Source organism: Acinonyx jubatus, chromosome D1 (assembly GCF_027475565.1).
Source record: "Acinonyx jubatus isolate Ajub_Pintada_27869175 chromosome D1, VMU_Ajub_asm_v1.0, whole genome shotgun sequence".
Taxonomy (NCBI): Eukaryota; Metazoa; Chordata; class Mammalia; order Carnivora; family Felidae; genus Acinonyx; species Acinonyx jubatus.
Window position 1 is genome coordinate 12039394 of NC_069390.1, and position 22796 is coordinate 12062189.

At 42.5% G+C, this 22796-nt stretch overlaps 1 protein-coding gene across 3 annotated transcripts in view; it reads left to right on the forward strand.

Annotated features, from left to right (window-relative positions):
- LPXN (leupaxin) overlaps positions 1 to 22289 on the forward strand; it is a 41294-nt gene extending 19005 nt beyond the window's left edge. For 2 of the 3 annotated variants that reach the window (XM_015087944.3, XM_027045567.2), the window contains exons 4-9: positions 2681 to 2780; positions 6214 to 6381; positions 7302 to 7475; positions 7558 to 7639; positions 20500 to 20648; positions 20963 to 22289. In XM_015087944.3, coding sequence (XP_014943430.3) covers positions 2681 to 2780; positions 6214 to 6381; positions 7302 to 7475; positions 7558 to 7639; positions 20500 to 20648; positions 20963 to 21232 — 943 coding nt within the window. In that variant the 3' untranslated portion in view covers positions 21233 to 22289. Of the gene's footprint in view, positions 1 to 2680; positions 2781 to 6213; positions 6382 to 7301; positions 7476 to 7557; positions 7656 to 20499; positions 20649 to 20962 lie in introns of all 3 variants that reach the window. The other variant, XM_053203142.1, reaches the window with a different exon arrangement.
- Positions 22290 to 22796: the final 507 nt, after the last annotated feature.

Below are 22796 nucleotides of genomic sequence, written 5' to 3' on the forward strand. Positions count from 1 at the left end.
AGAGTTATTCTTTAATATTTTATATGTTTTTTTGGTGGTGTTGTGAACATGTGCTTTTTCCCCAACGGACTCTCAAATTGGCTACTGCTGTCTATAGGAAAGAGACTAATTATTTCACCGTATTCCTGTACCCAGTAACCATCCTGATATTTTTGATACATTCTAATAGTTGTCCAATCATTTATCTTACATTTTCCAGGTAAGTGATTATATCACCTATTTAAAAAAGAAAATAAACGGGTGCCTGGGTGGCTCAGTTGGTTAAGCATCCAACTTCAGCTCAGGTCATGATCTCACTATTCATGGGTTTGAGCCCCATGTAAGGCTCTGTGCTGACAGCTTAGAGCCTGGATCCTGCTTCGGATTCTGAGTCTCTCTCTCTCTGTCCCTCCCTTGCTCATGTTCTTTCTCTCTCTTTCTCTCTCAAAAATAAACATTAAAAAAATTTTTAATAAAAAATAAAATAGGAATGAGAAGGCTTTGCCTTTTTCTTTCCAATATATAAGTCTCTTATTTTTACTTTTGAATGCATTTGGTAATGCAATCTGGAATAATATTGCAGACCAGCAGTGATAGTAGGATCCTTGTCCTCCTCTCCTCTTAATTAGAAATGTGTTTAGTATTTGACCATTAAATATGAGGTTCACTATAAATTTCTTGTATTTTATCAGGTTATAAAACTTCTTTTCCTCCATCTTCAACAACAGGAATGGTGGTGGATTGTGTGGTTCAGCACCTATCAATATGTTTATAAAGCTTTTTCTATTTTTTAGTATAATGAATTACATTAATCCTTTTTCTAATGTTGAACCATGCTTAAAAGACTGGCATAACACTATCTAGCCAGGATGTTTTTAAAACATATTTCTGCTGTCTTTATTAAGCTGCCCCCACCACCCCATCCCACATACACACATTACACACACACTGTTCTCTCTTTGTCTGGTTCTAGTATTGCATTTCTGTGATATTTATAGACCTTATTTGGTGATTTTCCATATTTTTCTGTGAACTTGGAAATTTACACAGTGCTCCAAAAAACCCAGTTTTTGTTTGTTTTCTTTTTCAGTAATTCATGCTTTTACTCCTTCTGTTTAGTTATTTTAGTTTTGGTGGGTTTCTTTTTTTTTTTTTTTTTTGAGATTCTTGAGTTGGGTGTTCTGTTTATTGGTTTCTGGTCTTTCTTATTTTTCAATATCGCACTTCAGTCCATTATATCTTTTTATTTCTTAAAAAAATTTTTTTTTACATTTATTTATTTTTGAGAGACAGAAAGAGACAGAGCACAAAAGAGAGAGAGAGAGAGACACAGAATCTGAAGCGGGCTTCAGGCTCCGAGCTGTCAGCACAGAGCCCGACAACCGGGCTCGAACCCACGAACCGTGAGATCATGCCCTGAGCTGAAGTCAGACGCCCAACCGACTGAGCCACCCAGGCACCCCTCCTTTTATTTTTAATTATTTTAAATTTTATTTTAGAGAGAGAGAGAGAGAGAGAGAGTGCACGATTGAGGGAGAGGGTCAGAGAGAGTGAGATAGAATCCCAAGCAGGCTTCACACTCAGCACAGAGCACACATGGGGCGCAATCCCACAACCCTGGGATCGTGACCTGAACGGAAATCAAAAGTTGGAAGCTCAGCCAACTGAGGCACCCAGGTGTCCCTATATTTTTTCCTTTTGATAACATACTGCTTTTGACTCTGAAGGGTGTTTGTGTGTGTGTGTACGTGCTTTCGTTGCGATTTCTAGATAGGTTGAAAATTCAGTTTATTTTCTTTCTTCATCACAAGAATTGTTGGAGGTGTTTTATTTTTTTCTTAGGTGGGTAGATTTCTTATGATTAATCTGTACTTTTATTAAAGCAATAGAAGAATATGGTCTGTATTACTTACTTCTTAGAATTTATTGAGCCTTATTCTGTGTTCTTGTACACAGTTAATTTTACTAACAACTTGGCAAGTATTTGAATAGACTGTATTCAGTTTCTTGGGTCCAAATTGTATTCATCAATAATTTACTCCCAATTATATGGATGTGAAACCAATTATATATTATGTACATTGTCTAAACTCGATCAGTGATCTTTTTTCTGTAAAAGGCGGACAGTAAATATTTTAGGCTTTGTGGACCACAAGGTCTCTGTTGGGACTATCCAACTGTGTAAGAAAGCAGCAGTCAACAGTGTGCAAATGAACAGTCATGGCCAAATTTGGCCCTTGGACCTTAGTTTGCTGATGCTTGCTCTTTATTCTTATTTAGTGTTTGTCTTTCGCCTGACAGTAAGTGAGAGAAGGTGTAATAATTTATAATTTAAAAAAGAATGCTATGATAATAAAAAATATATATTGGGCCATTATCTTCAAGCCGTTTTTAGAAGCTGCTTTGCACCTGACTGTTGGGGGAAAATGTCCTGCCAGCTACATGTCCAGAGCATTTCTTCATGGACTTGAGAACAATGGTCAGCTTTTGAGATGACCAGAGGAGGACACGGAGACAAAATGCAGGGAGACCGTGTTGAGATTTTTAGCCCACTACCTACTTTTTAAATAATCTCTCTAGTTTTACTCACACTGAAGGGGTTAGTAATTAAAATTGCATTTTCTGGTATTTTATGTGTGGCTTAACATTTATCTGAATGTTGATGTGTTAGGATTTGTTTTTTTTTTTCCTCTCCCTACAGTGAGGTCCAAGAGCCAAACAAAGCACGGCTGCCTCCTAAAACCTCAGCAGCTGCCCAGCTGGATGAGCTTATGGCCCATCTGTGTGACATGCACACCCAGGTGAGCATAGTTCCTGGGTGCTTCTCTGTGGATCTCAGCTCCGCATCCCCCTTCGGAACTCTCAGTTGTCATTCATTTTCCCAGACTAAATTTAATTCAACCGTGAATTTAACTTTGTGGGATGTATTATCTGGGCACAGAAGATAATATGATACGGGCTCTGATCTCAAGGGGTGTGGAATGTGCTTGGTAAAGGGAAGCATAAGCCTGTGCAACATTTATAGAATAAAACACAGATGGGTTATCAGAATATACACAGCAAACGTTAGGAAGGTAGAGAGGTCAAGGAGATTTTATCAGAGGTGGGGATGGGGTGTGGGATGGACTCTGAAGAATGGAAACAGTTTGGACACAGATGAGAGAGGAGGTCCTTCCAGTTGGGCATGAGCCTATGAGGGCGCAGGCATCTGAGGCTGGATGGAATGTGACAGGACCTTCAGAGACCCGCCTGAGTGGGACCTCGGAGGGCAAGCTGCGGCACAGCCAGGGAGATCAGAGTGTGGCTTTGAAAGTAGGGAGGAGGAGGAGTCCTGAGCCCCATACTCTGATAAAATCTGCCACCTCCTTCTGGCCTGTAGAGAGTGAGTGGTGAGCTCATGTGGCCTGGCAGGGGATGGAAATCAGAGAAGTGGACTTTAAGAATTTACTAAGGGAAGGGGCACCCGGGTGGCTCATTTGGTTAAGTGTCAGACTTCAGCTCAGGTCATGATCTTGCAGTTTGTGACTCTGAGGCCTGCAGTCGGGCTCTGTGCTCACAGCTCAGAGCCCGGAGCCTGCTTCGGATTCTGTCTCCCTCTCCCTCTCTGCCCCTCCCCTGTTCATACTCTGTCTCTCTTTCTCAAAAGTAAATGAACATTAAAAAAAAAATTAAGAATTTATTAAAGGAAATATCTAGAATTCTTTCTTTCTTTTTATTCTTATTTATTTTTGAAAGAGAGAGAGAGTGAGCGAGCATGAGCGGGAGGGAGGGGCAGAGAGAGAGGAGACAATCCCAAGAAGGCTCCATGCTGTCAGCACAGAGCCCAACGTGGAGCTCGAACTCCTGAACCGAGAGATCATGACCTGAGCCAAAATCAAGGAGTTGGACGCTTAACCAACTGAGCCATCCAGACACCCCTCATCTAGAATTCTTAAGGTAGAGAATCCAGCCACTCTAAATTGGTTGGAAGCTTCGATATGCCCACATGAAGTGACTAAGACAAGGCAGTATATAAAAAGGTGTGTGACTGGGGAGGTCAGGAACCTTATCTTTGTGGCTCACCTTTGGACTCCCAATGCCCGCACAGTTCCTGACACATTACAGGAACAGATGAATAAACATCAGAAACAAATTTTCTGCCATGCCTGGGTACATTCAAAACTGGGTACATTCCTCAGTGCATTGTACCGCTGTAAGTACTAGGACAAAAAAAAAAAAAATCTACACTAGGAATTTTAATTATGTTGTGTTTTCTAATTGATTTAGCATGTGTCATGGTTTATTTACATTTAAAAAATATCTGCTCAACTGGGTGTTGTATGGAAACCAATTTGACAATAAATTTAATATTAAAAAAATTAAAAAATAAAAGATATCTGCTCATTTCTTGAATGGGCCATACATTCACGTTGTACAAAAGTCAAAGATGGAAAAGTTTGCAGTGAGCTATTTCCCTCTCAGCCATGTCCCCAGCCATCCAGTTCTGCCCGTTTCTTACATCCTCATTCGGAAGTGTTCTGGAATATATAAGCAAGTAGACGTGGGTGTGGATAGATATATATGCATGGATATGTATATACATATACAATTGTGGTTTTTTTACCTACTTAATAGGGATGGCCCTTTTGGGCCTTCTAGACATTAACCTTTTGAATACTAATCTCTTCAACATTAAGTAACATTCTATAATAGAGGAGAGAGGAAATCTGTCAGATGATAAGTTTCTTGAAGGGAAATGAGCATTTTGGATTAGTGAGATAATGTGAAGTTATTCCTGGCAGTAAAAATAGGATACAAAGGCAGACAGTAACAGATCGTATATATTCAGGAGACTGCAGGGAGCCTGGCTGGCCTTAGACAATGGAGGCTTTTAGTGACTAATGAAAGATGAGATTGGAAAGGTAAAGTGAGGGCAGCGGATGGGAGGCTTTGAAGGTCTGTCTAGTGCATGCAAATCTGATGCCATGGAGGCCGTAGGGAGAGCACCTGTTTCCTGATCAGGAAGTATTAGGTAGATGGTAGTAGTAGCTCGGTCGGAAAGGAGTAGAGAGAGACAGAATCAGGACACGGAGTGATGAAGGACGAGCTGGGCATCTTTTTTGTAATTTGAGGCTTTTCCTTTGAATGGATTATAATAACTACCTTGGGGTTTTGCTTAAATAAATCCAATCCATCAGCAAGTCTCATATGACAGCTTCTCACCACCTTCTCCCCTAACACGGGACCAAGTCATTCTTTCTGGTTTGAACTGTTAACGATAATCTCCTTCCTAGCTGGTGCCTCTCCACTCTTGCTTGTCTACACTTAATCCCTCCCTCAGCTACCATGGGGATCCTGTAGATCAGATTCTTTCACTCTCATGCTTGAACTCCTCCAGAAGCTCCATCACCCTTGGGATAAAACCTGAGTTTACCATGAGGGCCCAACGTGATCTTCGCCTCTCTGTCCATCGTCTTCTGCTGCCACACTTACTCTTACTCCCTCTACTCCAGCTCCCCTGACCTTCTGACTTTTCCCCTAACTTTCCTCCTCCTCTGGGCCTTCCTTCCTTCTGGAATGCTTTTCCCATGAATAGCAATATTTCTGGGCCCTTCCGTACATCATGAAATACCTGTGCAAATGTCACCTTCCTTAGACAGTCTTCTCTGATCACCTTCATCTAAATCAATTCTCTCTCACTGTCCCACCCTCTGTTACTTCTGTGTGGGTGTAGAACTTGGGTCTTATCCCTACCTGATGTTACATCATATACTTATTTCATTGTGTATCGTCTATCACCTAGAGAATATAAACTCCATGTGGGCAGAGTCTAGGTCGCCTTGGGCATTGCTCTATGCCAAGAGCCTGGGGCTGTGACCAGCACAAACTAGGTGCTCAAAAAACATTGCAGAATAAATGGGTAAAAAGAAGATATGATTAATTGTTGACCTATGGTCATTGTAGGAGTGAGGAAAAGTGTCATCTTCGTACACTCGATTTCCCACGGTCAGAAAAGATTTACAAATGAAGGATGATTACTCCTATTTCATCTGGCCTGAGGAGTTTAGGATAAAAGGGAGATGAAAGCATTTTTATTGGTGTTACAATATTGACTCTTCCAGTGCCTTGGAGGGAGGTTAGGTACGGAAGAAAGGATCCGTCAGCAGAGGTGAGCTTACAGGTCATGCAGAAGATGCCAAGGAAGGGAAATGTACATGACACTGATTCTTTTCGTGGTTCTCTCCTGGGTGCCAGGTTGCAGCGAAAGCAGATGCCAGCAAGAAGCACTTAGCAAACAAGCAGGATCAGAAAGCCTCCCTGGACTCAATGCTGGGGGGTTTGGAGCAGGACCTGCAGGACCTTGGAATTGCCACAGTGCCCAAGGGCCACTGTGCTTCCTGTCAGAAGCCGATTGCTGGCAAGGTGGGATGGGCCAAGAAGTTGGTCCTACAGCCATCTGTCTGTGTGTATGTCTGTGTCTGCCTCACCAAAGATTGCTCTATGGCCTTCTATTCTACGACATTTTAGTAATAGTTAATAACTACCCATCCCTTACAGTGCTCCGGGCACTGAGTTAAGCACTTTGCAAGTATTTCCTCATTTACCGGTCACATCAGCCCTTCAAGGGACACTCTATTATTGTTCCTTTGGAAAGATGAGGGAAACAAGGGCTCTGGGATGTTAACTGGCATGTATGTCCAAGGTCTAGAAAGAGGAGGAGGTAAGATTTGAAGCCCAGGAGAGCCTCCCTGCCACGTGTGACTCTGAACCACTTTTCTGTCCTGCCTGTCCTGGGAGGGAGTCTCCCCCTGCTCCCTCTGTGCCAACTTCCCGCTCAAGTTGATTGATTATGATTTCCGCTGACTCAGCTCCAAATCGTGGCCGCAGCCTCCTGCTGTGTCATCCTTCACCAAAACCCACAGCAAAGGGCTTTGGTGTGGGGCGTGAGATGAGGTGTTCAGACCAGAGGAACAAAAACCTTCATCTGGCCTTTTCCTCTTCCAGGGATCCCTTCCAGGCCACGGTAGTCATCCCTGTCTGTCACTGCTGTGCTCGATTTTGGTTCCCCCACCCTCCGGAGCTGTGTAGCGGCAACCAACAGCTAATAGACTTTTATCAGCAAGATTGGTCAGGAAACTGGGCACCCTCTGGCTCTCCATAATGCAGGGGCAACAGACCCCGTAGGTGGGACCTGGGTGTAGGCCTCTGTGTTGCATAACCCCAGGGGGGCACCGTTTACAGGAAATACCGTGCGCCAAGTGCTGTTCAGAGCTGTGCAATCTAGGGCACCCTAGGGCACCTGGCTGCAGTCTCAAGGTGGCCCAACTTCATTTCCTCCCCAGGCGATCCATGCTCTGGGGCAAGCGTGGCACCCGGAGCACTTCGTCTGCGCTCACTGCAAAGAGGAGATTGGCTGCAGCCCCTTCTTCGAGCGCAGTGGCTTGGCCTACTGCCCCAAGGACTACCACCACCTTTTCTCCCCGCGCTGTGCTTACTGCGCTGCTCCCATCCTGGACGTGAGTCATCCTCCTTCTCCTGCCGGGGCTCGTGGGTGATAGAGTTGCAGCCCTCTGACGTCTGTGTGTGTTCCTTTTCCAGAAAGTGCTGACGGCAATGAACCAGACCTGGCATCCGGAGCACTTCTTCTGCTCGCACTGCGGAGAGGTGTTCGGGGCGGAAGGTATTGCTCTTCCTTGGTCGGTTGTGGTCGTCGTGGTTCCGGCCGCTGGCAGCAAGCGCCTGTTTCAGTCCTCTATGCCGTCCTTCCCCGCCTTTCCCCAGCATTTATAAATTTTGTTTGAATTGGTTTAAAAATTTTTTTTTAATGTTTGTCTATTTTGGAGAGAGACACAGAGTGTGAGCGGGGGAGGGGCAGAGAGAGAGAGACACTGAATCGGAAGCAGGCTCCAGGTTCCGAGCTGTCAGCACAGAGCCCCAGGCGGGGCTCGAACTCAGCCCGAGATCCTGACATGAGCTGAAGTGGGGCGCTTAACAGACTGAGCCACCCAGGCGCCACTAAATTGGTTTTTAAATCAAAGAAATACTAATGCAAAACCTCAAATATCGGAGTGCCTGCGTGGCTTAGTTACGTATCTGACTTCAGCTTAGGTCATGATCTCATGGTTGGTGAGTTCCAGTCCCACACATCAGGTGAGCTCAAGCGCCCCTTTGGGTGAGCCCCGCTTCTCTCTCTCTCTTTCTCTCTAGCTCTCTCTCCACCCCCTGCCTCTGCCCATCCTGGGATTTTCTCTGCCCCTTGCTCACCTGCGCCCCACACCCCCCTCGAAAAAAAAAAGGCTCAAATATTACATTAAGGATAATACTGAAAAAGATCAATCCCTTGCTTTTCCTTCCTCCACCCCCAGATCCAGTTATCGTCTCCAAATGTTTTCAGCTTTTTTTCTTCTGTTTTGTACTTGTGTATTTTAAGGAATATACTTCTATTACCATACATTGATTTTTTTTCCCCTTAATTTTAACCATTACGTATTAAGTTTCTACCGGGGAAGATGAGAATTTACTATCCCACCTTACCCTCAACACACTTCCCCTCCCCCATTCTCTCAATGTAAAATCAGGTCATAATTACAGGTCAGACCAGTATTCAGTGTGCACATATTGACAACCATGGAAATATTGTTCATTGTTAAGCCTTGTAGCAAACTATGGTCAGAGCAGAGCACAGATTTTAAAACTGCTGTTTTTATATTTTAATGTTTATTTTTGAGAGAGAGCGAGCGCGCGCGCAGGCGGGGGAGGGGCGGAGAGAGGAGACACAGAATCCGAAAAAGGCTCCAGCCTCTGAGCTGTCGGTGCGAGCTCGATGTGCTGCTCGAACTCACAAACTGAGATCATGACCTGAGCTGAAGTCAGCTGCTTAACCCACTGAGCCACCCAGGTGCCATGGAGCAGAGCACAGATTTTAGTGTCAGACTGCCCAAGTTCGAATCTGGGCTGCGGTATTTATTAGCTATATGATATCATTCAAGTCATTTAACACTCTGTATCTCGTTTTCTTCATCATGGGCCCAGTACTAATTACCTCACAGGGTAATTATGAGGACTTTGAGATGCAGTGGCAGTTTTGTGTTTAGAACAGTGCCCAGCACTTGGAGACACGGTAAAAATTAGTTTTACTATCATGGTATCCTTTTCATATAAATTAGTTTTCTCCCTGAAGTTAATATTTAGAGTTCTTTTTCACTGGCTCAATTTTCATTGTACCTAGCTCTAATTTATCTGACAGAGTCGTGGAATCATTCTCAAAATGGTCAGCCACATCTGGTAGTCAGTCAGTTCCACTCATTTTGCTTTGGGGACGTCTGCCCTCCCACCGCAGCCTGAAATGCTTCCTCTTCAGGCCTGCTGTGAAGCACTTATTCTGGGTCATTATCCTGGGAATTTCTTTTACTCCTTTACTACCTTTTTTGTTGGATCCTCTGTTTCCTGGATCCCCGGTCTTTTACTGCCTTTACGTTGGTGGAACAGCTCCTAGGAAAGGAGGAGTAAGAGGTAAAACTCTTGAGACCTTGAATATCTGAAAATACTGTTATTCTGTGGTCTACCTTGAGTTGCCTGGACATAGAATTCTAGGTGAAAGGATTTCCCCCTCGAATTCTCAACACACTGCTTCCCTGTCTTCCAGCTTCCATGGTTGAGATGTCTTTATTAAGCTTCTGTTCTTATTCCTGATACTTACTGTGTGATCTGTTTTTCTCTCTTTGCAAGTTTTCTTTTTCTCCTTTCTTCTGAATTATCTTGATTTTTTTTCCCTGACTTCTTCTTTTTATGTTTGTTTTGAACTAGTATGACTCACACATGGAATCAGAAGATTTCTTTCTTTTGTTTGTGTTTTTTTTCCTGTCTTTTTAGAATTACCTCAGTGGGAAAACAATGCAGCTGTCTCCTAAATAAAAATTTGGGCAGTCCCATGTCATTTCCAATGACTCTTAATGAACAGTTATTTTTTTTTTTAAGTTTATTTATTGGGGCACCTTGGTGGCTCAGTCGGTTAAGCATCCAACTTCGGCTCAGGTCATGGTCTCACAGTTCGTGAGTTTGAGCCCCACATCAGGTTCTCTGTTGTCAGCGCAAAGCTTGCTTTGGATCCTCTGTCTCCCTCTCTCTCTGCCCCTTCCCCAATCATTCTCTCTCTCTTTCAAAAATAGGTAAACATTAGAAAAATAACATTTATTTATTTATTTATTTATTTATTTATTTATTTATTTATTTATTTAGAGAACACATGTGTGCATAAGCAGGGGAGGGAGAGAATCCTAAGCAGGCTCTGCACTGTCAGAGTGGAGCCTAATGTGGGGCTCAAACTCCTGAACTGTGAGCTCAAATCAAGAATTGGAGGCTTAACCTACTAAGCCACCCAGGCACTCCCTTAATAAACAGTTATAAATAGAAAATCAGTTTAAAACACAAAACACATGGGGTGCCTGGGTGGCTCGGTCAGTCAAGTGTGGGACTTTGGCTCAGGTCATAATTTCATGGTTCTTAGGTTTGAGCCCCATGTCGGGCTCTCTGCTGTTAGCACAGAGCCTGCTTTGGGATCCTCTGTTCCCCTCTCTGTTCCTCCCCCACTTCCATGCTCTCTCTCTCTCTCTCTTTCTCAAAAATAAACAAACTTTTAAAAATTAGAAAAAAAACCCCATAAAACATACAACTAAGTCCTCGGGTAATTCCATCTGTGTAATAGCTAAAGCATCCAACTTTAAGTGATGACTACTGTCCCCTGGTTGGCTCTTTAAGCTGTGGGAGACCAGGGAAGGGGGTTCTAGCCCTTCCTCTGTCCTTTCTACCTTTAGCATCCACCCCCTCACCCCTGTTGCTGATATCTGACCCCTCCACGGTTTAAACAGTGGAGGAGGAAGATAAGCCTGGAGGAAAGTACTAATTTTCCTAGTACTGCCATAAATTTGCATCATGCTCTCTGGATCTGGCATATGTTTAACTAACTTTCTTTTTTTTTTTTTTTTTTTTTCCCTTGGATGCTCTTGTGGATTCAGTACAGGTTCAATTTCAAACTCTTGATTACCCTTCGCGTATCTTAGCTAGCTGTTTTCTGCTTGGTACATTTCTTGAAGGACTCATTCCGCACAGATTATTTCTGTAGGGTTTTCATTGTTCCCTCCTGGTGATCTCTTAGAAGTGATTACAGTGGTTGCACGTGTCTCTGTCACTCACACTTTTGTACACAGACCATGGGGGACAGGCATGTTTTTCTTACAGTCAGTGGGTTTGCAATTAGTTATCAGCTGTGTCTCTGTATTCAGCCAGATTCACTCGTGGACATTTCCCAGGGGTGAGTTAAATACTATCAACTGTATCGCATTGATGGCTGGGGACACATATCCGGCTCTCTGAGTGGCCCTATCGAAGTCTCTCTCTTGACTTGAGGTTACCTGGAAGCACACCTCATCCCTCTTGGTGGTGGTGGTGGTGAAGCACCCATAGCAGTTTTTTTCCAAAGAAGTCCCTCTCTCAGTTTTCCTTTCTTTTGACCTGTTTTAGATCCTCAGTGTGAGTGAGGAGTTCAAGAACTGTGTAAACAGCCCATGGCTCTCTACTTTGAGGGATGTCCTAAATGTCACTTTGAAATCTGACATCTCTTACTGGGGCGCCTGGGTGGCTCAGTCGGTTAAGCATCCGACTTTGGCTCAGGTCGTAATCTCACAGTTTGTGGGTTCGAGCCAGGGTCGGGCTCTGTACTGAAGGCTCAGAGCCTGGAGCCTGCTTCAGATTCTGTCTGTCTGTGTGTCTGTCTCTCTCTCTCTCTGCCCCTCCCCCACTTGTGCTCTGTCTGTTAAAAAGAAAAAGAAATTTGACATCTATTACATCGCTTGTGCCTTACATCTTGTTACACTGGTCTTTGTCAAATGCTGCTGATCTTTGGTTGTCCATTTCCTGTTTAAGAATGAGACACTAAAAGGTTAATTGGGAGCTCTGTGGTACAAGCAGAACTTGTTGACTGGTGGACTCAGCTGTGTGATACTCAGGTAGCATGCTGTAGGCATTTTTCTGGGAAACCCCTGTATATTATTATTTTAGGTCTTTTAGGGCTTGACACTCTCTGGTTTGATATTTCCAGAATTAATCACTACATTTTGTGGCAGGGTGGGGGATCTGATCTAACAGCTCTTCAGACTTCCAGCCAATCTTGTTTCCAGACTTGAAAACTATCTTGTACATTCGCTTTCTGAGCCCCTCTGATGCTGTGGAACCCCAGCTTGCATTGCCTTGGTACCTCCCCTTTGCAGAAACGCAGGCTTCATTTTCTTGTTTCCTGCCAAGCTAGTTGCCACTCTTATACCTACTTAAAGTTTTGCAAAATTGTATTGATATCTCCTCTGTGGCATCTCCTCTCCTTTTCTCTTATTCCTTATGGGTGTTTCTAATGTAAATCATTCTTTATCATGTTGGTGGTATTTCAAGAGAGAATGAAAACAGTCCCATGTATCCTGCCCTTCACTGACATAGAGACTCACGTAAATGTCAGGCATGTTATTATGTATATTCCTAACTGTGAATCATTTAACCCCCACTGCAGTCTTGTAAGAATATTTTTATCCTACACGTAATCTAATTATAAATGGAAACACTGAGCCCCGGGAGGGAAAGTAATTTTCTTAAAGTTATACAGCTAGAGTCAAAGAGATGGAATTGAAACTCAGGTCCCATTTCTGCAGGTTCCATGCTTTTTCTACATCATCACAACTGCCGCTTGACATAGACTCGATTCTTCTTCTGCTGTTGGATATCTTCACTTTCTTGGCACCCACAAGGTTCACTTTGTTTGACAATAGACCCAGATACAGTAGCACTGACATAATGCACTAGCAAAGTGCTTTGTAGTAATTTGCTTGTTCACTGAAGCTTGTTCAATGCTCTTCACAAATCATTAGGTATTTCGTTTCCAGATTGCACTTTAGTTAAGCAGGATTTTTTTTTTTTTATTGAGATTTAATCTGAATCATATGAAAGTGTGTCGTGGTAAATTTGTATTGTACTGGTAGCCATAGAGGTATTAGAGTTAGTTGAGTAGAACAGTTAGCAAGTGAGTGCTGCCCATGGATGATTATGATATGGATGGGACACCTGGGTGGCTCAGTCGGTTGAGCGTCTGACTTTGGCTCAGGTCATGATCCCACAGTTTGTGGATTTGAACCCCACATTGGGCTCCGTGCTGACAGCTCGGAGCCTGGAGCCTGCTTTGGATTCTGTGTCTCCCTCTCTCTCTCTCTGCCCCTCCCCTGTTCATGCTCTATCTCCCTCTGTCTCAAAAATAAATACTAAAAAAACTTAAGATTATGATATGGAGGTCGCCTGAGAGCAGAACAATAGAACACAGGCATATTTCAAGAAGAGACAGAAGTTAGATCCAAGAGAAAATTATCCTACCCATAGGATGACCAGAAAGCACCATGAGGGTAGCTAATAATCACTGTTTTTGACTCCCGCCCCCTCTTAACAGATGAGGTGGATTGGGCCATTTATGACCTTATATACTCACCAGACCACACTTAAAACATTTATTGATACACCTGACAAAAGAAGGCCATTTATTAATCAGATGCTCCTCCTAGCTTATATTTTTGTTTTTATCTTTTGCTTTCTGCAAATGGGTCTCCTGCCATATGGTTGGTCCGTTAATTAGGTGGCATCCGCCTCACCTCGAGTCACATAGTCATACAGAGTTTCTATAATGACAGCTTAACCACCGAGCCTTCCGGGAAATTAAATTCATCTGCATTTTTGTTTCAGTTCAGAAAGTTCCTCTTTAAGGCTCAACTTTCTAAGCTATCAGGCCTTAGCATCCTCCCGTGGGGACCAGGTCCTCAGTGCCTGTGTCTTTCTTTTTTAATTGTTCATTATCCAGGCCATGCAGGTGCTCCCTAATTTCCCCTGTGGTTAAGAGCCTCACCAGAGTATAGACACCTCTCTCTCTCTCTGTGACACTTTTAATTGTTAGTGTTTCTCCTCCGTCCTCCAGAGGTAATTGGCCCCAGAGAGAGCCTCCAGGAAAGTGGCTGCTGAAACTTTCTCAGTTTATTGGATCACTAAATGCAGGGGCATCACAGCAACTTTGGCTGATTGCTTTTGATTCCTCTCCTGAGACTCACCAGAGGCGGTTCCTTCCCTGCTGTGTCATTCTGGAGACCAGCTACCCTGCAAATGCCTAGATGAGGGTCATTCCTAGGTCAGTTGGCATGTCTTAACGATTTTCTCAAGTAACACCCATTTACAGGCAAGTTCAGTTTTATGTCGCTTGCTTTATGGAGCATCACTGCAAATTCTTGGGCCCCCACCCCGGATCTGCTGAACCAGAAACTTTGGCGGGGGGGGGGTGGGGGGGGTAGGGCCAAGCAAATCTGCATATTGACAAGCTCTCCAGGTGTTGGATGCATGCTGAAGTTTGACAAATACCATGCCACACAAAAGCAAGGATTGCGGGTGCTGGTTTGTTTTCCTTAAATGGTAGGCCTTCCTGCATGCTATTGTCCTTGATCAGACCTAGACATTCTTTGACAAAGTGGGGGGTGGGGGGGAGTAAGCTCTTCTCTGTCTCAGGGCCTTAGAAGAACACAGAACAGCTTATAAAATTATTAGTTTAGATTTTTAGATCTGTAGGCCTCAGAAGTCCATTCAATTGTCCGTACTTCAAAGATAGCATAGCTGAACAAAGCAAGGGATATCAAAAAGTGACCAGAGATAATAGGAAGACTGAAGTTGCATGATTTGGGTCCCAACCCCTGGCTCCTCCTACTGCCTTTTTGGATCTGGCTGCTAGTAATCAAATGGGTTCCTAGCAACCGTGTTTCATGGGTGGGCCGCTTTTCAATGCCCTTGCGTACTTTGCTTACCTGTTCTTTTGGCGGGAGTACAGGTAGAGCCCTCATATTTACAAAGCTATTGGGTTATGATATTTGGGCTCAGCTGATACTATCAGTCCCCACACAGAGGTCAAGACTAGGGTGCAGCTAGGGGTGCGACACTGAAGTTAGGCTTTGAAGTTAGGCCTAGATTTGGACCTTAGGTCCTCTACTGGCTAGTTCGTTATATGTGATTTCTCTGAGCTTCCCTTTTCTCACTTGTAAGATGGGAGGGTTGCTGCGAAGACTTTAATTTCAATTAGTACCGTAGGCAGAGCCTTCGGTTGGAACCAGGACAAAGCAGGTGCTGCATAAACAGGGTTGCCAACAGTCACCTTCGTTTTAGGCAGACTCTCCTGATAAATGGTAAGGAGAGCTCCTTTCAGAAAAGTCCACCTATTTGTACATAATCTAGTTAGTCCTGGAGAGGCTCTAAATGACACATATTCTGGAGCTGATGGTGTCAGTAGTGTAATATCGTTCACATGTCTGCTCATTCAATAAACATTTATTAAGCCACTGCCCTGTGTGTGTCAGGCACTGTTCTAGGTCCTAGGGATACAGTGACAAAAAACACGGTTCCTGCCCTCACGGTGCAGGTGCTCTAGCGAGAGAGACAGACAATAATCAAACTAGCCAACTAATTAACTAACTAACTCTACTTATAAGTCACTTATAACTTTACACGTTAGGACAGACAGTGATAGGGTGCTGTTTGAGATAGGGTACTTGGGTCAGTTGCTCTTTTAAGCAGGTCCCCCCCCTCAGTTAAGTGAAGGCCCAAGCCCTCTGGGAATCTTGGGGAGGTGATTTTCCAAGCAGAGGGAACATATTACTTAAATAGGTGCCTGAAGATGAATTAGTTTGTTATATTTTTCTTTTTTTAATGTAAAGACAGTAAAAAGACAGTGCAGAAATCTTCACTTATAACCGATTACCTTGTTAACCTCATGCAACATAGAAACTAATATTTTTCTTCATTTGTTAATATTTATGCATACATAAGTTAAGTGTACCTAAAATTCCTTCTTTTTCACTTAAGCGTTTCCTCACATGGTTTCATACTTTTATAATAATAAATTTTAATAATATCAATTATTCCATTCAGGCTTTATGTAAACAAATTATAAAAGATTATGTGCTTAAAGATGTTTATTGAAGCTTTATTTGTAGTACCAAATATTGTAAACAACTATGTTCATAATAGTAGATTACCTCTTGTGTATTAGTAAGGCTGCTATGAATTTCTTTAAACATAACATTTTCTTCTTTTGAATATTTGTATGGATTAATTCCCAGGAGAAAGATATCTATATCTTTTTTTTTTTTAATTCTTGATACGCATTACCAAATATTTTCCCAAAAGAATACTAACATTTAGCTTTCTCACCAGGAATATATAAATATGTGACTCACTCCATGTATTTTCCAGTATTGGGTAGACTTACTTAACACTGTTTTTACTACTTAGCTAAAATTAGAAACTAAACTACTAATTAGAAAGAATTAGAACTTTACTTTTTTCTTCTGAATTTCATGGCTTACTAATGTTGAATATATTACTACTAAAAGTGTTTCTTCTTGTGCTATTTGTCTCTTTGTGAGGAGGACTTATTTTATTTTTTATTTATTTATTTAAAAAAAATTTTTTTAACGTTTATTTATTTTTGAGACAGAGAGAGAGACAGAGCATGAACGGGGGAGGAGCAGAGAGAGAGGGAGACACAGAATCGGAAGCAGGCTCCAGGCTCTGAGCCATCAGCCCAGAGCCCGACGCGGGGCTCAGACTCACGGACCGCGAGATTGCGAGATCGTGACCTGAGCTGAAGTCGGACGCTTAACCGACTGAGCCACCCAGACGCCCCAAGGAGGACTTATTTTAAGGGGTTTAAAAAAATTAATCACTTTGGGTTTCTCATCCTTCTTTATCCAGACATAGGATGTATAAGACTCAAGCCCAGGGTTTTCTAGCATGAGCCCAACAGTGAAAATGTCCAGTATTAAAGAGAAAGCTCTTACATTTCAACAAATTGATTAAATTTTTTTGTTATGGAAATTGCTTGCTGCCTGGCTTCACCAAGTGTCCGTGTTTCACTGAACTAAAATCCTCTACCCTCTACCCACCCATCTACCCCATTTTCTTGCTGGAATATTTAAAAGCAAATTGTAGAAATCTTGTCACCTCACCATTAAATACTTCAGCATGCATCTGAGAAGGACAGAGGACTTTTTTTTTTTTTAACATAACTACTTTCACACTTGATGAAGTTATTAATTCCTCATTATCATTTAAAACCCATATCTAAATTTCTCAGGTTTCTTTTTTTAAATTAATTTATTTAAATTCAAGTTAGTTAATATACAGTGTAGAATTGGCTTCAGGAATAGAGCCTAGTGATTAATCATCACTTATATATAACACCCAGTGCTCATCCTAACAAGTGCCCTCCTTAATGCCCATCACCCATTCAGCCCATTCCCCTCCCCCGCCATCCACCTCCCCTCCAGCAACCCTCAGTTTGTTCTCTGTATTTAAGAGTTTCTTATGGTTGGCCTCTCCCTCTGTTTTTGTCTTATTTTTCCTTCCCTTCCCCTATGATCATCTGTTTTGTTCCTTAAATTCCAGATATGAGAGAAATCATATATTTGTCTTTCTCTGACTGACGGATTTCACTTAGCATAATACGCTCTAGTTCTGTCCATGTTGTTGCAGATGGCAAGATTTCATTCTTTCTGATCGCTGAGTAGTATTCCATTGTGGAGATACACACACACACACACACACACACACACACACACACACACACACATACATATATATAACACATCTTCTTTATCCATTCATCGGTTGATGGGCATTTGGGCTCTTTCCATAATCCAGCTATTGTTGATAGCGCTGCTATAAACATGGGGGTGCATGTGCCCCCTTGAATCAGCATTTTTGTGTCCTTTGGATAAATATCCAGTAGTGCTGGGTCGTAGGATAGTTCTGTTTTTAATATTTTGAGGAATCTCCACACTATTTTCCAGAGTGGCTGTACCAGTTTGCATTTCCACCAATAATGCAAGAGCGTTCTCCTTTCTCCACATCCGTGCCAACATCTGTTGTTCCTGTGTTTTTAATTTTAGCCATTCTGACAGGTGTGAGGTAATAGCCCATTATGATTTTGATTTGTATTTCCCTGATGGTGAGCAATGTTGAGCATCTTTTCACGTGTCTGTTAGCCATCTGATGTCTTCTTTGGAAAAGTGTCTATTCATGTCTTCTGCCCATTTCTTCACTGGATTATGTGTTTTTCAGCTGTTGAGTTTGGTAAGTTCTTTATAGATTCTGGATATTAACCCTTTATCCAACATGTTATTTCCAAATATCTTCTCTCATTCCATCCACTGCCTTTCAGTTTTGTTGATTGTTTCCTTTGCTGTGCAGAAGATTTTATCTTGAAATCCCAATAGTTCATTTTTGCTTTTGTTTCTCTTTCCTCTAGTTACTTGTCTCATAAGAAGTTGCTGTGACTGAGGTCTAAGAGGTTGCTGCCCATTTTCTCCCCTAGGATTTTGATGGTTTCCTTTCTCACATTTAGGTCTTTCATCCATTCTGAGTTTATTTTTGTGTATGGTGTAAGAAAGTGGTCCAGTTTCATTCTTCTGCATGTTGCTGTTCTAGATTTCCCAGCACCATTGGCTGAAGAGACTGTCTTTTTTCTGTTGGATACCCTTTCCTACTTCGTAAAGATGAGTTGGCCATACATTTGTGGGTCCACTTCTGTTCCATTAATCTATGAGTCTTTTTTAAAAGTACCAGTATCTTACTGTCTTGAAGATTACAACTTTGTAATACAGCTTAAAGTCCAGAATTGTGATGCCTCTAGCTTTGGTTTTCTTTTTCAACATTACTTTGGCTATTTGGGGTCTTTTTTGGTTACCTACACATTTTAGAATAGTTTGTTCTAGCTCTGTGAAGAATGCTGGTGTTATTTTGATAGGGATTGCATTGAACATGTAGATTGCCTTGGGTAGTATAGACATTTTATCAATATTTATTCTTCCAATACATGAGCGTGGAATGTTTTTCCATTTCTTTGTGCCTTATTCAATTTCTTTCATAAGGTTTCTATAGTTTTCAGCGTACAGATCTTTTATGTTAGATTTCTAAAACACATCATTTACTTTGTTTATTTGAATCAGTTGGGTCCAAGGAAAGTGTATGCATTGCACTTGATGGTTTTATCTCTCAGAATAAAAATCCTGTAATGATCTTCTCTTCCCTTTTTTATTTTATTTTTTTTTAAATTTTTTTTTTCAACGTTTATTTATTTTTGGGACAGAGAGAGACAGAGCATGAACGGGGAAGGGGCAGAGAGAGAGGGAGACACAGAATTGGAAACAGGCTCCAGGCTCTGAGCTGTCAGCACAGAGCCCGACGCGGGGCTCGAACTCACGGACCGCGAGATCGTGACCTGGCTGAAGTCAGACGCTTAACCGACTGCGCCACCCAGGCGCCCCTCTTCCCTTTTTTAAATACCACTGGTTTCTTAAGAAACTGGAACCTATGTCTTATTAAATGTTCTTGATTTGACTGGCTGCTTCCTCACAATGTTGTTTAACTTACTTGCTTTCGTCCACCCTCCCCCTATTCTTTTGAGATATATTTGGCAAACATTTTCTTCAGTTTATCCTGTGTTGGCTTTGCTTATGGTACTTTTGGTCATGCACAAGTCATTGATATGGTATTTTTAATGGAGCTAAATTTATTGATGTTTAACTTGCTTTTGATATTTGAGCCATTTTTACCACAGTTTTCTCATTCCTGGTTTAAAGAGGAACCCACTCATTTTTGCTTAAGTCTTTATATTATTACATCTATAACCTTGCATCCATTTGGAAGTTATTATTTCGTATTACCTTCTTTTTAAATATTAGGCACTTTTCTTCAGGGCCTGTTTTAGGTACTAGAGGGACTTAATGGGACAAGACCAGGGATATCTCATTTCAGAGCTAATGCTCCAACAATGGAGGACAGACCACAAAGATAGTTTCAGATCGTGCTAAATACTAGAAAGATGATTTTTAAAAGAGATGAAGTGAGGGTGCCTGGGTGGCTCAGTCAGTTAAGCTTCTGACTTCAGCTCAGGTCATGATCTCGCAGTTCGTGGGTTCGAGCCCCACGTTCGAGCTGTGCTGACAGCTCAGAGCCTGGAGCCTGCTTCAGATTCTATGTCTCCCTGTCTCTCTGCCCCTCCCCCACTCATGCTCTGTCTCTTTCTCAAAAAATGAATAAACATTTAAAATAAAAATTTTAAAAATTAAAAAAAATGAAGTGATGGATATGGGCTGATGAGAGGCCTCTGTGATAAGGTGGTATCTGAGCTGATTGCTGAATCATAAGGTGAGATGGGCCATGCCAAGTCCTGGGTAGTAAAGGCACGGAGGAGGAATAGACTCTAATACTAACTACTAGGGATAAGCCAGGCATAGCACTAACGCACTCGTCCCCCATTATCTCCTGTATTCTTATAATGAGCCATTGAGGTCAGTATCTATTATTGGCCCCGCTTTGAATATGAGGACACTGGGTTCAAGAAAGCCGAAATCATTGGCTTCTTCTCAGCCTCCCACTTGGCGGAAGGTATCACCCTGCACCTTGATTTTGCCCCTCCAGGCTTTCACGAGAAGGACAAGAAGCCGTACTGCCGGAAGGATTTCTTAGCCATGTTCTCACCCAAGTGTGGTGGCTGCAACCGCCCAGTGTTGGAAAACTACCTTTCAGCCATGGACACCGTCTGGCACCCGGAATGCTTTGTTTGTGGGGTCTGTATACTCGCTCACCTGTCAGATTTAGGGAAAGTCGGGAGTCCTCCTCTCTGAGAGGCCAGGACGCCAGCTGGTAAGAGGGTTCACAGCTCGGGGTGAGGGTTTGATGTGAAGCTAAAGGAGGCACAAAACACAGCGCCCCCATGGGCGTGTTTGCTCGCGTGCTTTGCAAGCGGGTAATATCCTCGCCTCCATCCACCAGATAGATAACCGGCAGGAATTTTAAGGCTGCGGTTTCACTTTGCTGATGTTCTGTTTCTTGACATCTGCATCCCTTTTCTTTCTCTTCATCCCCTCCATCCCCACCCCAGGACTGCTTCAGCAGTTTTTCTGCTGGATCCTTCTTTGAACTGGACGGACGTCCCTACTGTGAGCTGCATTACCACCAGCGCCAAGGAACACTGTGCCGCGGGTGCGGGCAGCCCATCACCGGCCGCTGCATCAGTGCCATGGGCCACAAGTTCCATCCTGAGCACTTTGTCTGTGCTTTCTGCCTGACACAGTTGTCAAAGGGCGTCTTCAGGGAGCAGGATGACAAGACCTACTGTCAACCCTGCTTCCACAAACTCTTCCCACTGTAATCTCAGCTGACCCCACGGTCCCTGCAGATGCCCTGTAAAGTTTAAACCAGGAGAGCAAAGAGTGCTCTGTTGTTACCGCTCTTCTCAGTGGGCATAGAGAGAAAGTAAATAGATCTAGAAAGAACCTTCTAGATGTTACATGGCTAGGCTTGCAGTCTTAGGTTTTAGATTTCTAGTCTTTTTCTTTTTTTTTAAATCGGGTACTTGGATCTATATCTAGGTCCTGCTGTTAGTGCCTCTGCAGATGCGTCTTCCACATGCACACATTTATTTCACCGCTGGTTGTCTCCCATTTTCACCCCGGGGACGACCCTGCCCATGTCTTCTCTCCTGTGGCCCTCATAACTGGGCCTTTTCACACCTCCCTGGTTTCCCTCTGGGACTCATTTTCCTTTGACCGCTGCATTATCCTTGCTGTCAGCAGTCCTGAGGCCCCTCCCAAGTTCCCTTCATCTCTCTTCAGTATACTTCTCTTTTTCAAGAGGATGTCGGTTTTAACTGGACTACTTTGAGTACCAACATCACTGATAAATAAAACGGCTTTTAGTTTTAATGTCTTGCTGTCATGTTTAGAGATAAACTTCCGCTTCCTGGGTTATATACTAGGTACTATGTGCAATTAAATTCACATCATATCTCTTGTTTACTTCCACACAATAGGCACTTTGTTTTAATCAAAAGAAATTGAAAGGAGGGATTCCTGTTCACTAAGTTTTCTCTTAATCTGGGCCCTTAACATTCATTTCATCTTAGTTTTTGCATTGAGGTGATTGAATCATCTTAAAAGATGGCAAAGCTCCTTAAAATTGTTTTTGTCACTTTGTTCTTGTGGTTTGTGGGTTCGAGCCCCAAGCTGGTCTCTGTGCTCACAGCTCAGAGCCTGGAGCCTGCTTCTCCCTCCCTTTGTTTACCTAAAGTGAAAAAACAGATCTCCACTAGACACTTGAAAATTCTTATTTGCCTATGTATGCATTGCTACAAACTCATAAAATTGTATGTATTAAATACATCCATTTTTTATATCAATTATATCTCAATAAAGCTTTTTTTTTTTTAAATGAAACATCTTCCTCAACTTCACAGTTCTCTCAAAAAGACAAGATAGCTGTTTCCTCTCTCAAGGAAGTTGCTATGAAGGATCTTAGATATTTTCCAGTTTGGATTAGGAAATCCAAGCCCCAAAGACAATCTCCATTTAGTTATTTGTTCCTCTGCAAACTATCATAAGTAAATTTGTGAAAAAGCTTGTCAGCTCTTAAAGAAATCTGACTTTCTCATGCCCTATTTCAAGTAAACTTCAGAATGAGTCCTTCCTCAAAGGAGATATTGATAAGATCTGTACTATGTCTTTCTTACCATGGTCTTAAAATAATTGTGTAATTATTTGAAAAAACAGCAACAATAACAACAACAACCCGGAGTTTAAGTTACTGAGGAAAATTCCTTTATCAGAGGTATTTTTAAAAATAGGACCAATTTATGGGGCCCCTGGGTGGCTCAGTCGGTTAAGTGTCTGACTTCGCCTCAGGTCATGATCTCACGGTCTGTGAGTTCGAGCCCCATG